We start from the raw sequence: 15478 nt of genomic DNA, 5'->3' as shown, positions 1-15478 counted from the left end.
GGCAGTTTACAAAATACATGGAGACAATGAGGAAGGAGATGAGGGAGGTTTTGAATGTGCTGGTGGAGGAGGCGATTTCCCCGGTGATGACGGCGGGTGGCGAGCGCAGTGACGGAGGTGCGGGAGCAAGGGGAAGCACTGAAGGAAGTGGAGACGACATTATTGCAGCACGGTGATCAACTTACCTCGATGGGGAAAGAGATGCGGAAGGGGATGGAGATTAACAAGGATCTGTGAGGAAAAATGGAAGACCTGGAAAACAGATCCAGGCGACAGAATTTGAGGATTGTGGGGCTACCCGAAGGAGTGGAAGGGCCGAGGCCGACTGAGTATTTTGCCGCAATGCTGGCTAAACTATTGTGGGAGGGGGAGGATCCGTCCCGGTATGAACTGGATCGGGCTCATCGGTCAGGGAGGCCTGTAACAAAGGCGAATGAGCCGCCAAGGGTAGTGACTCCGTGCTTCCGTAGGTACAGTGTGAAGGAGAAGGTCCTGTGCTGGGCCAAGCGGAAGCGGGCTGCTTTCAATCGGCTGAAGAGGGCACTGTTCATTAGCAAGGTGCAGTGCAGCATTGTATATCCAGCGAAGCTGAGGGTGACTTACAAGCTCAAGTACTTTTATTTTGGAACAGCGGAAAAGTTTGCGAAGGCAGAAGGACTGTGGCAGAACTGAGAAATGGCCATGTGCCGATGTAACCTCATGATTGTATTTTCTTTTTTGTTTCACTGCGTGTGGGTGTATGGGCTAAAGGAGCCAATGTTGTATATATTTGGATAAGGGAAGTGATGGGACTTTCACTCGAAGTGAGGGCTCTTTTGGGTGTAGGTGGATATGCGGGGTTTGTGTGTTAAAAGGGGATTTCTGGGCTTTCCTAGGGCCGGGCAAGGGGGAAAGGGACCTGGGCGGGGGCCTCCACGCTGGCCGGTTTAAGCCGGCCAGTGAACGGGGGTGAGGTGGGGGGAGGGGCTGCAGCCATCGGAGCCTGGCAGAACAGGGTCCGAGTCATCTAGCCAGGGTCGAAAGTTGGGAGGAAGGAACCAAGGTTGGGGGGAGGAGTTTTACAAGAGGTAGTGGACGGGAGGAGTTGGGGGGGGGGGGGTTTTACAACTCTTGGGTATCATGTACGGTACTCTTTCAGAGGTTGGATGGCGTTGCGTGTGTGTGTGTTTGTGGGGGGGGCGAGCGGACTCTATGGTGACCATGGGCGGTCCCGGACTCCTTTTTCTTTTTCTCCTTTGTTTTTTGTTTCCACCGTGGGAGGGTTTGTTTTATTGGATCCATCTATGGACAGGTGGATCGTTGTTTGGTGTGGTGGGAAGATGGGATCGTTGTTATTGTTAGGGGGATTGATTTTGTATTTGTTACCGTTTACTGTCTGTGGGTGGGGGTGTAAATTTTGAAGGAAAATGTGAAAATGGAGACTAAAAACATTTTATAAAAAAAAAAGAAAATCCTGTTGTGAACATGTCCAACATCTAATGATAATTATCTTTTTGATACAAAACAACTTTGAGCGACTGAAATATTTGAAACAAGTATGTACATGTTCACATACATAGCTGATGGGCGGTACAGTGGTTAGCTCTGCTGCCATACAGCGTCAGGCACCTAGATCCGATTCCGGCCTGTGTGTTTGCACTTTCTCCCATTGTCTCCGAGTGCTCCAGTTTCTTCCAAGTCCAAAGATGGGCAAGGTTAGGTAGGGTTACGGATAGAGCGGAGGAGTGGGCCTATTAGGGTGCTCTTTCGGAGGGTCAGTGCACTCGATGGACTGAATGGCCTCCTTCTGCCCTGTAGGGATTCTATGGATAAGTTACCCAAAAGAGTGAAAACATCAATAAATATATCACTGGAGTTCTTCAACTCATTGCTCAATAAAACAGGACCCAAATCCATATTATATTTTCCTGTGATTTTTACATCACAGCTCGAATTTCAAATTAGTTTGGCACCAAAACCTGCCTTCAAATTCTTCAGGCAACCAAATGCTCATTTAGATACAGATTCTGCACGCTTATGTTTTTCCTGCAACAATTTAAGGTACATCGCCATTCCTTTGAAAAATGCATTCCTCAGCAAAGGCACATAGGGCGAGGAAAGAGTCTCGCAACTTTCAAAAAATATGCAAGGCAGAGACTGAAACCTGATTTTCCAAATTTATGCCCAAGAGCACTGCTAAAAATATTGAAGAGCACAAAACCTAAATTGTATAATTGCCTCCCCAAAGTTACATACCTTGTCGACAGGTTTTATTGCTACTGATATCACCGGCTCAGGGACATGAATAGATTCCTGTATTGAATTTAAAAATAGAACAATTATATCAATATAAACTATTTCACATCTGAGATTCTTATATTTGTGTACTTGATTACATTGCTGCAATTACATTGAATATTTTTATTATTTGCCCATAAGAGATGACATTTCAAAATACCATGACTTATAAATATCAAACTTGGTTTTACTCCCACAGCCCCTTCCTTCCTAAAATGTACAAGTTTCAAGGTCAGAAAAAATATAAAATGCACTTCGCAATACAGTATTGGGCTCTGACAGTAAAAATAATTTTCTTCCAGTTCGAAGATTGAACAGCTGTGGGAAGACACATTTCTTATTGTTGTCAGATTTTATCACCCAACAACGTGAGCAATTATCCATATGGTGATCATTACGTATTAGGTGTAACTATAAATTTCAATTAAATGTGTACAAATTGTTTGATACTAAAAGACTACAAATTTACATTTCTGTAAAGCAAGTTTTCCAATTTCCCCAAATGAAGCTTTCAGTCAAAACTGGATTGATGTACAACCACTTGCTTATTTAACAATCAAGTGAAGAAGGTACTCAGTAAACTTTTGCCACGCTGTGTTAATTCAACGTTTTTTCAATTATACAGTACTTCCTTGAAGCCTTTCCCTGCCTGGTTAATGCTTTAGAACTATAAAACTGAAAAAAGAAATTGCTTTACTAAGAGCTTCCATCTCACTGAGGAGGCTCAGGCCAATCCACATCCAACAACCTGCTCTCAAAACTCTGTTCATCTTTTGACAGCTGTGTTAATTTGCGCCATAGTAGCCAAGGATATCCACAACATTCTAAAACAATCAACAACATTCTAAATCAAACAGCCCACAATATTCTAAAACAAAAAAATCAATTTGCCTCATCTCCCATTTTTAACAAATGGATCTGAATCTTTTAAAGAAATTCCAGGAACCAGATCTGCATCTTTGCTAAAAATTAATCAGCTCTCAGTTGGGCCCTACCCTATCTGCAAACTAATTATTTTTTACCAATTAAGGGGCAATTTAACGTGGCCAATTCACCAAGCTTGCACATCTTTTTGGGTTGCGGGGCTGAGACCCACGCAGACATGGGGAAAATGTACAAACTGCACACGGACAGTGACCCAGGGCTGGGATTGAACCCAGTTCCTCGGTGCCGTGAGGCAGCAGTGCTAACCACAGCACCACTGTGCTGCCCACCTGCACACCAAGTTTGAATGAAATTCATTCGTTAGCTTTTGAGATATATTGCTTATACACCAATAAGGGCAAAAAAAATCATCTTTGCCCACCTCCAATGGCAGAGGAAGGGCTGAACCAAAGCCATAAAGGAACAAAGATACTGAGGCAGCAATTGAAAATCATTATAAACTGGACAGGTAGGGGAGGGTGCAAGAAGGGTGCCAGATCCCAGAAAGATAGATCAGAGGCACAAGGTCAAACAGGCGAGTAGTAGAGGGAGCCTGACCCACTTACACTCGGAAAAAGCAACGTTCGGCAGACATGAAAGAAATTCTACCACAAAGTGTATATATGTGAATTCTCGTAGCACAGTAGAAATTCTTTCAATACTACAACAATAAAAAATGAGTCACAGATAATCAGAAAACCATAAACAGCACAGACAAGATTGAAACATTAATTAAAGCAGCGTTAATGTAAGCCTACTTGTGATACCAATAAAGATTATTGTTATAAGTAGAGGGATGCCGGTGGATATGCAATGGCAAACATTCAAAGAATGCATGGGGAACTGCAACAATTCCTGTCTGGTGCAAAAATAAATAAGAACGGTGGCTAAATCATGGTTTACAAGGAAATTAGAGATAGTATCAGATCCAAGGGGCATATAAATTGGCCAGAAAAAGCAGCAGACCTGAGGATTGGGAGCAGTTGAGAATTCAGTAAATGAGGACAAAGGATTAAAAAGGGGAAAATAGAGTACGAGAGGAAGCTTAAGGAAAACATAGTAACTCACAGTAAAAGCTTCTATAGGTATGTGAAGAGAAAAAGATTGACGGCAAATGTATGTCAGTTGCAGTAAAACCCAGAAATGGCTGACCAACTAAATACATACTTTGGTTCTGTCTTCACAAAGGAGGACACAAATAACCTACCAGAAATGTTGGGGAACACAGGGGTTAGTGAGAGGGAGGAACTGAAGGAAAGCAGCATTAGTGGGGGAACAGTGTTGGGGAAATTGATGTGACTGAAGGCCAATAAATCCCCAGGGCCTGATAATTTACATCCCAGAGTGGCCTAAGAAATAGTGGATTCATTGGTGGGCAACTTCTAAGATTCTATAGACTCTGGAACATTTACTACAGATGGAGTATAGCTAATGTAGCCCCACTGTTCAAAAAGGGAGGTAGAGAGAAAACAGGGAATTCAGCCTGCTGTCTGCAGTAGTGAAAATGCTAGAGTACATTATAAAAGATTTAAGACCATAAGACATAGGAGTGGAAGTAAGGCCATTCGGCCCATCGAGTCCACTCCGCCATTCAATCATGGCTGATGGGCATTTCAACTTCACCTACCAGCATTCTCCCCGTAGCAGAACACTTGGAAAACAGTGGCAGAATCGGATAGTCTCTATCATAAATTTACAAAAGCTACTGGGATTCTTGGTGGATGTAACTAGTAGAGTTGACAAGGGGGAGTAGTGGATGTGGTTTATTTGGATTTTCAGAAGGCTTTGGATAAAGTCCCACATAAGATGTGTAAAATTAAAGTGAATAGTATTGGGGTAATGTATTGAGATGGATAGATAACTGGTTGGCAGACAGGTAATAAAGAGTAGGCATAAATGGGTCTTTTTCCAAATGGCAGGCAGTGACTAGTGGGATAAGCAGGGAACAGTGCTAAGAACCCAGCTATTCACAACACACATTAATGATTTAGATGAGGGAACTAACTAATATCTCCAAATTTGCAGATGACACAAAACTGGATGGGAGGATGAGCTGTGAGGAGGATGCAAAGATGCTGTAAGGTTCCTCATGCTAATCCTCGTCTCTCCCTTGTTTTTCCTTTTAATTTCTGTGCTTTTGGCTATTTCAATTTTTGTACCTGAACAATTAATGGGGCCTATGCCTTTAAGATGAACTGTCCCTTTAATTTTGAAAGGGGCCACTCCAGTAGGATGTGCTGTTTGGTCTGACATCAGTGATGACACCTCTTGATGGACTTGACTGGCGGCCAATGAGCTATTTTACAATGCTGGGCCTTAGCTGATATTCAATTTTGATTGGTGCTGACTGTTCTGGAATGCTCCTTCCTCAGTGGACTGTATTTTACTTTTAGTTTCGTTTTGAACAGAAGCTGGAGGGTCACAGCTCAGATTTCTCTCTCTTACATGATGGATTCTTTCTGAAGGTCCAGAGTAAAGACCTTTCTCTCCGCACAGCCGATTTGAACTGCAAAGTAAATCCCGTCCAGCACCAGCTGCAGGCAGGGTCAGTTGTATAAAAACCTTTTTGAAACCTTGTACACCAGTCATTGAAAGTAAGTATGAGGTTGCAGCAGGCGGTAAAGAAGGCATGTTGGCTTTCATGGTTAGAGGTTTTGAGTACAGGAGCAGTGATGTCTTGCTGCAATTATACAGGGCTCGGTGAGACCACAACTAGTCAACAGAAACCTATAGAATTCTAACAGGGCGAGACAGGGTTGGTGCAGGAAGAATGTTCCCGATGGTGGGGTAATCCAGAACCAGGGTCACTGGCTGAGGATACGGGGTAAACCATTTCGGACTGAAATGAGGAAAGATTTCTTCATTCAGCGAGTGATGAGCCTGTGGAATTCACTACCACAGAAAGCAGCTGAGGCCAACACATTGTGTTTTCAAGGAGTTAGAAAAGCTCTTGGGGTTAAAGGATATGGGGCAGGGGGTGCGAACAGGCATGATCAGCCATGATCATAATGAACGGCAGAGTAGAAACTGAGGATGAGGATTGCAAACCTGAAAATACGCCAAAATATTACTAAGTATTCACGAAGGAAAAAGACATGACCAACATATCCTCCTAAAGTTCAATCCACATGAATGAGGTTACTTCCTAAATGAACTAAAACGACTCAAAACAAATGACTCATCAAGGAAGGACACTTAGAGAAACAGGGGAGGAGATTGCTGAGTGACAGACAATCATTATCAGGGAGTTATTGGAGAAAAGGGAGGTAGAATATACAGAGAACAGTGTGGCGCTCATGTTGGATGAGAACAACCTGAATGTGCGATTTACTCCCATTTGGAAATATCGGCAGGTACTGATCTATGTCAGCCAATAGGACTCCTGTGGGTGATTTAGATTCGGTGACCGAGAAATCCATGATGACAGATATTTGATCTCACAGATGGCTTATACTCCAACACTTTTACAGGGACACTTAATTTTCCCACGTTGCTTGGTTGTAATGGGGTTTCAAAAATGAGTGATTCTTTTGGGGAGGAGGAAGTTATTTGATCACTGTGGGAGAAACTGAATGCTTGAAGATTTTGTTACACGTTTCTTCCCTACCATTGAAAGGCTGCAGCTTGTTCTTGCAGTAAATGTATCACCACTGGCACAATCAATGCCAAACAAAGCACAAATATCACCAGAATAAACATCTTCAACATCCTGTGGAAGACAAAGAAAAATATCACGCAAGTTGAAATAGTTTCTCAAAAATTGGTCACCTTATTCCCTTTCTCTCAAATAAAGCTAGGTGAAATGCTTATCCATCCACTTCAATCAAAATCTTCAGAATCACCAAATTTTGGCTCAGTGGCAGCACTTTCGGCGCTAATTTGGAAGGTTGTATTTAAGCTCCATCATGGGCATAGGCATATAATTTCACTGAATACTATGTCGCACTGAGAAAATGCTGCATGGTTGGAAATATCAGTTGTGACAAAAATGAAGCGGTTCTACCTAGCATTAACTTTGTTGGGTTTCTCCTAATTCAATAATGTGTAAAGAGACTAAGAAATGTTACCAACTGCATGCAGAAATAGTATCAAACAACTTTAAAGAATGATTGTATAGGTCTTTTCTTGCCTTCATCGATTTGGAGGTAACCAAATAGCAATATCTGCACGTACTACACTGAACATATGAGGATCGATTGGCCAACTTCAGTTTACATAGTTACAAGATGGATGTTGAGCATTAAAACCAAATATAATCTACCATTATAAAGGAGTTCTTACTCAAAAACAAAAATCACCCGACTTCATAAAATGTTACACCATCTAATTCCATCAGGCTAAATCCCAAGATCAAACACTGCATTAAGTTTTAGTCACCTTTCTCAATAAGAGATCCTGGGCAGAATTCTCCGTTAGCGAGATCCTCCGCTTCGTCGGCAGTGCACTCACGCCCGTGGATTTCCTGACACAGTGAGGGTGTCCACAATGCGAAACACCATTGGACAGCTGCCGGGACGGAGGATTCTGCTGCCAGCGAGTGTGCGCCGTGCCAGAATACGTGTCTGTGGGGGACGGAGAATACCGCGCCCACCCCCCCCCCCCGCATTTCTATCATTATTTGTATCAAAAATAATTGATATGAACGACTAGACAAACCATGGGTGCAAAAAGAGCTGTCCACAAATTTCACTGCAGAATGGACAGGAAGTGGACAGAACATAAAATATATTAGGTTAGAATACATACCTCCATCTGATCGGCATGCATTCGGACTAAACGCTGCACTCTAATCTTCTTGCCAGTTCGCGTGTTGTAGATGTTTTCACTCCTTTTCAGCATACCCTGATAAACTCGAATATATGTTAACTGCCCAAATCGGCCTGCCTGAGAAGTTAAAGGAAAACTAATTACACTGATACCAGCACATCTTTGCACGAGGTTCACTCCTCAATAAAACAAACTGTAGTAGTGTGATTATCAGAAAGGTCAAATTATGTTATCGTTATTAAAGATCGAGTCAAATATCATTTTTCATTCAAGTTTAGGTCAGTCCAATATTACATGAAATGCTTAGGTTACAATTTCAGCTTCAGAAATAATGAAAATTGAATTATAATCTTTGTGATGGTTCAGCAATTTCTCTCACAATGGGCTCATGCTTAACTCTAAAATAGATGGATTTGGAGTTAAAATCTCGTTCCTTTCACATTTCTAAACTTCAGAAAATTCAAGTTCTACTTAAGCATTCCTCGTAATTGATGGCATAAATCTTTCCTGACTTGTGCAACTTCCAACCCATTTTCCTCACTTTAATTGACTGCAATCCTTGAACTTGGGTTGCAGTTAATTACATTTTGCACTGTCATCACATGTGATCCTTCACCCATTTAAATCTGTACTTGGAGATGTGGATAATTATGAAGAGTGGCTGAACACAGAAAACTGAATGGTGGTATCAGCTTACTATTCTGGCGACATTTCACACACAACTGACTTACACTAGTTCGCAAAAAAATGGACTCCAAGGTTTCATCTGACATCATGACAGGAGATGGGTAAACTCGAGCAAAGTTAGCAATCACTTTCAAAAGACAGGTAATACTACAAATCAAACTTATCTTTCCCTTTAAACAACTGGTACTTTTCCCTACTTTAACCAGAATCCAGTGAAAAGGACAACCCTCCAGGACCAGGAAACCTGAGCTCCTTCTGGAAGGAGAAAGTTCTTTTAATATTAATTTTATTTATATTACCGGTAAACTTTAATTTTTGCCTGTTAGTTTTGCCCGTTGAGTATTTGTTGAAGAATAAAAATGTAATACGTGTTGGCTTTATTTTGGATAAATGGCGTTTTAGCAATGTTCAGGAATGGAAATTTAAATTTCTACCAGACATTTAGTGGATAAGGGATTCAGTGCAGGTTCCTTTGTTTGCTTGTCTTTGAGAGCTGCCATATATCTTTCAACGTTTCATGCAAACGGACATTTTTATGGCAGTTAAATGTGCCCCCAGATATATGTTTTGACATCAATTCAAGAAGTTATAATTCAATAGCTGGGATATGAACTCCTCCAAGGACGCAGCCACGTAAGGAATGTGGCCAAGCGATAAAATCGCTGTCGGTCACCTTTGTTCTGTAATTGTTCTGCAACAGTCCCCAGTTGAATGATTTAACTGATATTTCAGTCAAGGTGAAGCTAGAACAAAGTTTGGAGAGTTATCCTTGTTGAAACTGTATTTATTGATATGGGACAACAGTTAATTGGATGAGATAAATCTCTAGAACATATGGATTCTCACAAAGCAGGACTGGATTTGTTGTTAGCAAAGATACATCAGAATTTGATGAGGTTTCATCAGCTTTGAAAAATCCTCAAGCTCAAGAACTGGAACATGCTTGGAATTCTTTGGGCGAACTCACAAGGTATCGCGGTAAATGTCTTCTTCAATATATGTATCATTATTGTCAATTATGGTTAACAGCGTATGTTTAATTTATATGATTTTTCAAAAATGCTTTTGACCCCTTTTAGGCTGAGGAGTAATTCATAAGGAGCGCCAATCTTCTAACACTTCTGGATTTGGATACATAAATGAATCAACTATAAATTACAGAAATACCTCCAGCTTAAAGGCCAAGCCAACAAATGGTTGAGAAGGGTCTCTTTTGGGGTCCATCTGAACTTTAACTCTGTCCTCAGAATTCCTGAAGGAAACAAATCACTTAAATCTTAAATAATATGTCATTAGGACCTCATACTTACTATTGAGTATATTTATATAAACATCAGTGCATCCAAAACTCCGCTGACCACATTCTATCCCCGATCAATTGATTTGGATGTTCGTATGCAAGTCTTGCTACTAAGCCTTTGTTGCTGCCCACATTGACCAACATTGGTTTTAGTACTTAATTTTCTAAATTAAGATTTTAATCTGTGTTTAAATTCCTCCATGGCCTCTGCTCCCCATTTCAGTTGCCTCCACCGGCTGTACAACCAACCACCTTCTGTTCCCCTGACTCTGGCCTACTGTGCCCCCCCCCCCAAAACTTCCTTTCACCACTAGAAGCCATGCCTTCAGCTGTCTAAGTCCTACATTTAGAAATCCACTCTCAAACTCCTCACTTAGATTCTCTTCGCTTTCTGAAGAAAAACTTCAAAATCCTCCTTTTTGGCCAAGCTAAGGGCCTGTGGGGAGCATTGTTGCTTCACAGCTCCTGGGTCCAATATTCGATTCCCGGCTCAGGTCGGTGTCTGAGTGGAGTCCGCACATTCTCCCTGTGTCTGCGTTTGTTTCCTCCGGGTGCTCCGTTTCCTCCCACAGTCCAAAAGATATTCAGGTTAGGTGGATTGGCCAGACAAATTGTCCCTATTGTCCAAAAAAAGGTTGGGTGGGGTTACTGGGATAGGGTGGAGGTGTGGGCATAAGTATGGTCTTCTTTCCAGAGAGCCAGTGCAGACTCGATGGGCCGAATGGCCTCCTTCTGCACTGTAAATTCTATGATTCTTTGGCCATCACTTGCAAATCTCCCACTTAGGTTCAGGGTCCATTTTTTGATTATCACCCCATGAAGCATTTTGGGATATTTTTCTATGTTAAAGGTGCCATACACATGCAGGTTGTCATTAAAATATTTTACTTCATTTTCAAAGTAGCCCTCAAGCTCTCTTTAAAGCTCATTAATGGTATCAGAGAAATAAGCCACTATCCATCACACACATAAAGAAGCCCAACAAGAAATCAAAATTCTTAAGTAGGAATCCAAGTTTGAAGGTCAGAGGTAACCACGCTTTCTATACTTCTTACTGCTTGCTGGAAGAATAGAATTATAAAGCAGGACATCAATGTGATCGCTCTGATATTTAATATCTGTTGATATCTTCCTTTACTACTTGATAAGGACAAATATCAAATAAAACATGATTATTGATTCAGATGTTACAAGAGCATGCTGCACAGTAAACTTACAATCAATAAATAATGAATATAAAGCACTCACTCTTGATTAGTAATGGCATAATTCGGTACTTCACTAGGATCTGGTAGATAGTCGACAACAGCATCCAGGAGTGGTTGCACACCTTTATTTTTCAGAGCACTTCCCACTAATACAGGTGAGAATAACCTGCTTATAGTTGTTCTCCTAATAGCAGCCTACAAATGGGTGGGGGAAATTTAAAAAATAGTATTCAGATCAAAAAATACAGCCATCTGTGGATAACATTTTCCCGACATTAGTTCCATATTTTTTCTAACAAACTGCAAGATATAAAAGGCTCAATTAAATAAAACAGCTAAACGTGTTGAAAGTGAAGTCCTTTACCAGAGACATTGCCCAATTTCCTTCTTAAATACTAATGCAGTACCAGAAATTTGAAACAAAGAACAAAGAAAATTACAGCACAGGAACAGGCCCTTCGGCCCTCCCAGCCTGTGCCGATCCAGATCCTTTATCTAAACCTGTCTTCTATTTTCCAAGGTCTACTTCCCTCTGTTGCCGCCCGTTCATATAGCTGTCTAGATGCCTCTTAAATGATGCTATCGTGCCTGCCTCTACCACCTCCGCTGGTAAAGCGTTCCAGGCACCCACCACCCTCTGCGTAAAAAACTTTCCACGCACATCTCCCTTAAACTTTCCCCCTCTCACCTTGAAATCGTGACCACTTGCAACTGACACCCCCACTCTTGGAAAAAGCTTGTTGCTATCAACCCTGTCCATACCTCTCATAATTTTGTATACCTCAATCAGGTCCCCCCTCAACCTCCGTCTTTCCAACGAAAACAATCCTAATCTACTCAACCTTTCTTCATAGCTAGCATCCTCCATACCAGGCAACATCCTGGTGAACCTCCTCTGCACCCTCTCCAAAGCATCCACATCCTTCTGGTAATGTGGCGACCAGAACTGCACGTAGTATTCCAAATGTGGCCTAACCAAAGTCCTATACAACTGTAACATGACCTGCCTACTCTTGTACTCAATACCCCGTCAGATGAAGGCAAGCATGCTGTATGCCTTCTTGACCACTCTATCAACCTGCGTTGCCGCCTTCATGGTACAATGGACCTGAACTCCCAGATCTCTCTGTACATCAATTTTCCCCAGGACCCTTCCATTGACCATATAGTCCGCTCTTGAATTTGATCTTCCAAAATGCATCACCTCACATTTGCCTGGATTGAACTCCATCTGCCATTTCTCTGCCCAACTCTCCAATCTATCTATATTTTGTTGTATCCTCTGACAGTCCTCCTCGCTATCTGCAACTCCACCAAACTTAGTATCATCTGCCAACTTGCTAATTAGACCACCTATACCTTCCTCCAGGTCATTTATGTAGATCACAAACAACAGTGGTCCGAGCACGGATCCCTGTGGAACACCACTAGTCACCATTCTCCATTTTGAGGCACTCCCTTCCACCACTACTCTCTGTCTCCTGTTGCCCAGCCAGTTCTTTATCCATCTAGCTAGTACACCCTGAACCCCATACGACTTCACTTTTGCCATCAACCTGCCATGGGAAACCTTCAAGAAACTGAAGTTTGCATTCCCGGAATTCTGTCTTTTTCAACAAAAAAAACTCACCTTTAAGTCAGCAACTGTAGGGACTTTCTCTTCCAGAAACATTTCACCCAGCAGTTCATCCACATTGGAGACGCACTCAACCAGCTCCTGGCGTCTATCTGCAGCTTCCGCACGGAGCTCAGCAGGAATGTCATCATATTTTACATTCTGACTAAGCAAATGAAAAAGATAATCATTTAAGTAGCAAATCCTTTAAAGTACTCTCTCTATCTATCATTATCAGTTCGAAAGGTTGAGTGGACAGGCTGAACATAATCACCTAAAAAATGGTCTACTTAAGTTTAAGCAAATAGTTTAAAAAAATATGTAAATCTGTTAGATCAGTACTGTTCAAAAAACTCACAAGACTCTGACCACTGTTACAATCGCAGCTTGGTAGATTGTAACTTTTATTTTCTGTTTAGAGACGTGGGTGAACAGGGTCACAGGACTGCTAATTAACTTTTAACAAAAGAATAAAATATTTATTAAAGATTGTCTATAATACTGTACAATCTTCATCACAGTCATATCTTCACAGATATACACAGATTTGTACGGATAACACAAGTTACAATTAATCTTATACTCCAATAAGTGCGCAGTCCAATGGGAGAATTGTGGTCAGACTCGCCACACTCTGAAACCAAGTGACAGATACCACCCAATACAGCTTCTGCGGGTTTCTCATTAACCCCCCCCCCCCCCCCCCCCCCCCCCACCTCCAGATGACTGTCATACTTTAAGCCAACTGGTCTAATTGGAATTCTGGCTTCCACACCTGAGTTTCCAATAAGCACTCTTGAAGGTCGCACTTTGGAATCTCCTCAGATGCCTTCGCCAAGGATCACATCCAGGGCTTGCAACCTCTCCTTTCAGTATTCCTCTGCCCAGGCTCACCATGTGCATTCTAACTTTCACATAATCTATCAGTTACCCAGCCATGCCAACAGAACACGACTGCTTCACAGGCTGCATTAAGGTGTCGTCAACCTTCAAATTACTTCGGATGTTTGGCTTCTTGCTAGACTACATTTTCAGATCTGAACCTGGCAGCTCTCTGTTTAACTGAGAGCCCCCTCTACTCCTTTAACTTCAGTGAACAATACCTTTTTCAGATTCCAGTTCTTTATAGAATCAGAGAATTTAGTGCTGAAGGAGGCCATTCAGCCCATCGAGTCTGCACCTGCCCTTGGAAAGAGCACCCTACCCAAGCACACCCCTACCCCACCTTTCTTGGACACCAAGGACAATTTTGCATGGCCAATCCACCTAACCTGCATATCTTTGGACTGTGGGAGGAAACCGGAGCACCCGGAGGAAACCCACGCACACACGGGAAGAACGTGCAGACTCCGCACAGACAGTGACTCAAGCCAGCAATCAAACCTGGGACCCCGGACCTGTGAAGCAACTGTGTTAACCACTATGCTACCCTCTGTGCTGCCCTCTTTGTTGCTTTGACTGGAGTCGTCCTGGGACATTCCTCTTTTCATTCTCTCGTTTCTGCAAATTTCTGTTGTTTAACATCTGGGACTTGCTTTCTGCCCCTACTGGAAGCCTCTGTGGAAGGCTTCTTATTTCTGGGTTACCTGGTTCCAAACTGAACCCCAAGTGCTTCAGTTTTTCAGTGTGGGCCTCTGGTTGATAAGCAACAGCTTAATTTTTCTTTTAAAGCCTCAATTTGCTTTCCTATTGTAACCCTTAATCAAAATGCAATTTAAAGTGAAACAAAAAGCCATGGGCATGCAGGCACCATGTTTAACATGATGCTAAAGTTGTAACCCTTTCTCACAAACACTGAAACACGAATTACGCTTAAACCTAAACTTATACCTCATTTCTAACACCCACACTACAAATAGAAATTATTCAAACTATCTCTATTTCCGAACACCACAATCTTTCAAATGATCTTGGCTATGGATGTTATACTTGAGGATTGAGGGTTAAAGATATAATACCAGCGTTTCAGGAGGACGCACTGGGTGACTAAATACCACTCTGTCCAATATCAGTAGTGTGTAAATATCTACAGGTCATATAATGGGACAAAATTAATACTCACAAATGGCCATGTAAAAGAACAAGCCTTGTCTTACAAATGCAATGCAGGAAAAAATGGAGTGTTGATAAAACAAATGCAGTGAATATCATATGCATGGATTTTCAAAAGATGTCTGGTGAAGTGTGGTAAAACTAGATATGACATGAAACATAAGCATTGCAGGGGATGTTATCTAAAGACAGAAGGTAATAACTCATAACTTTAAAATGGAGGGATGTAAACAGTGGCATCTCCCAGAAATCGATAACCCAGATCTCTGATTTTGGGGGCTTTGAATCCCTCCAAGCTAGCAATATCCGTCTCCGGGCTACCAAGGAGGCAAAGGCCAAGACGTCGGCCTCTCTTGCCCCCTGGACTCCCGGATTTTCCGACACTCCAAAAACAGCACCTCTGGACTCAGCACCACCCATGTTTTTAGAACCAGGGACATGACCTCTGCAAATCCCTGCCAGAATCCCCTCAGCTTCGGACACGCCTAAAACATATGGACATGATTTGCAGGCCCTCCTGCACACCTCCCACACTTGTCCTTTATCCCAAAAAACTTGCTCATCCGGGCCACCGTCATGTGTGCCCGGTGAACCACCTTTAATTGTATCAGGCTAAGCCTGGCACATGATGAGGACGTGCTGACTCTG

At 42.2% G+C, this 15478-nt stretch overlaps 1 protein-coding gene across 2 annotated transcripts in view; it reads right to left on the bottom strand.

The window, feature by feature from the left end:
- gfm1 (G elongation factor, mitochondrial 1) overlaps window positions 1-15478 on the bottom strand; it is a 96490-nt gene that overhangs the window by 46564 nt on the left and 34448 nt on the right. For both annotated transcript variants that reach the window (XM_038815142.1, XM_038815143.1), the window contains exons 6-11: window positions 12794-12944; window positions 11204-11358; window positions 9823-9907; window positions 7948-8085; window positions 6809-6910; window positions 2236-2292 (exon numbers count right to left, since the gene is read on the bottom strand). In XM_038815142.1, coding sequence (XP_038671070.1) covers window positions 2236-2292; window positions 6809-6910; window positions 7948-8085; window positions 9823-9907; window positions 11204-11358; window positions 12794-12944 — 688 coding nt within the window. The remainder of the gene's footprint in view (window positions 1-2235; window positions 2293-6808; window positions 6911-7947; window positions 8086-9822; window positions 9908-11203; window positions 11359-12793; window positions 12945-15478) is intronic.

Source organism: Scyliorhinus canicula, chromosome 13 (assembly GCF_902713615.1).
Source record: "Scyliorhinus canicula chromosome 13, sScyCan1.1, whole genome shotgun sequence".
Lineage (NCBI taxonomy): Eukaryota > Metazoa > Chordata > Chondrichthyes > Carcharhiniformes > Scyliorhinidae > Scyliorhinus > Scyliorhinus canicula.
The sequence above is the reverse complement of the archived record's forward strand: the minus strand, read 5'-3'. Positions and strand labels throughout refer to the sequence as shown.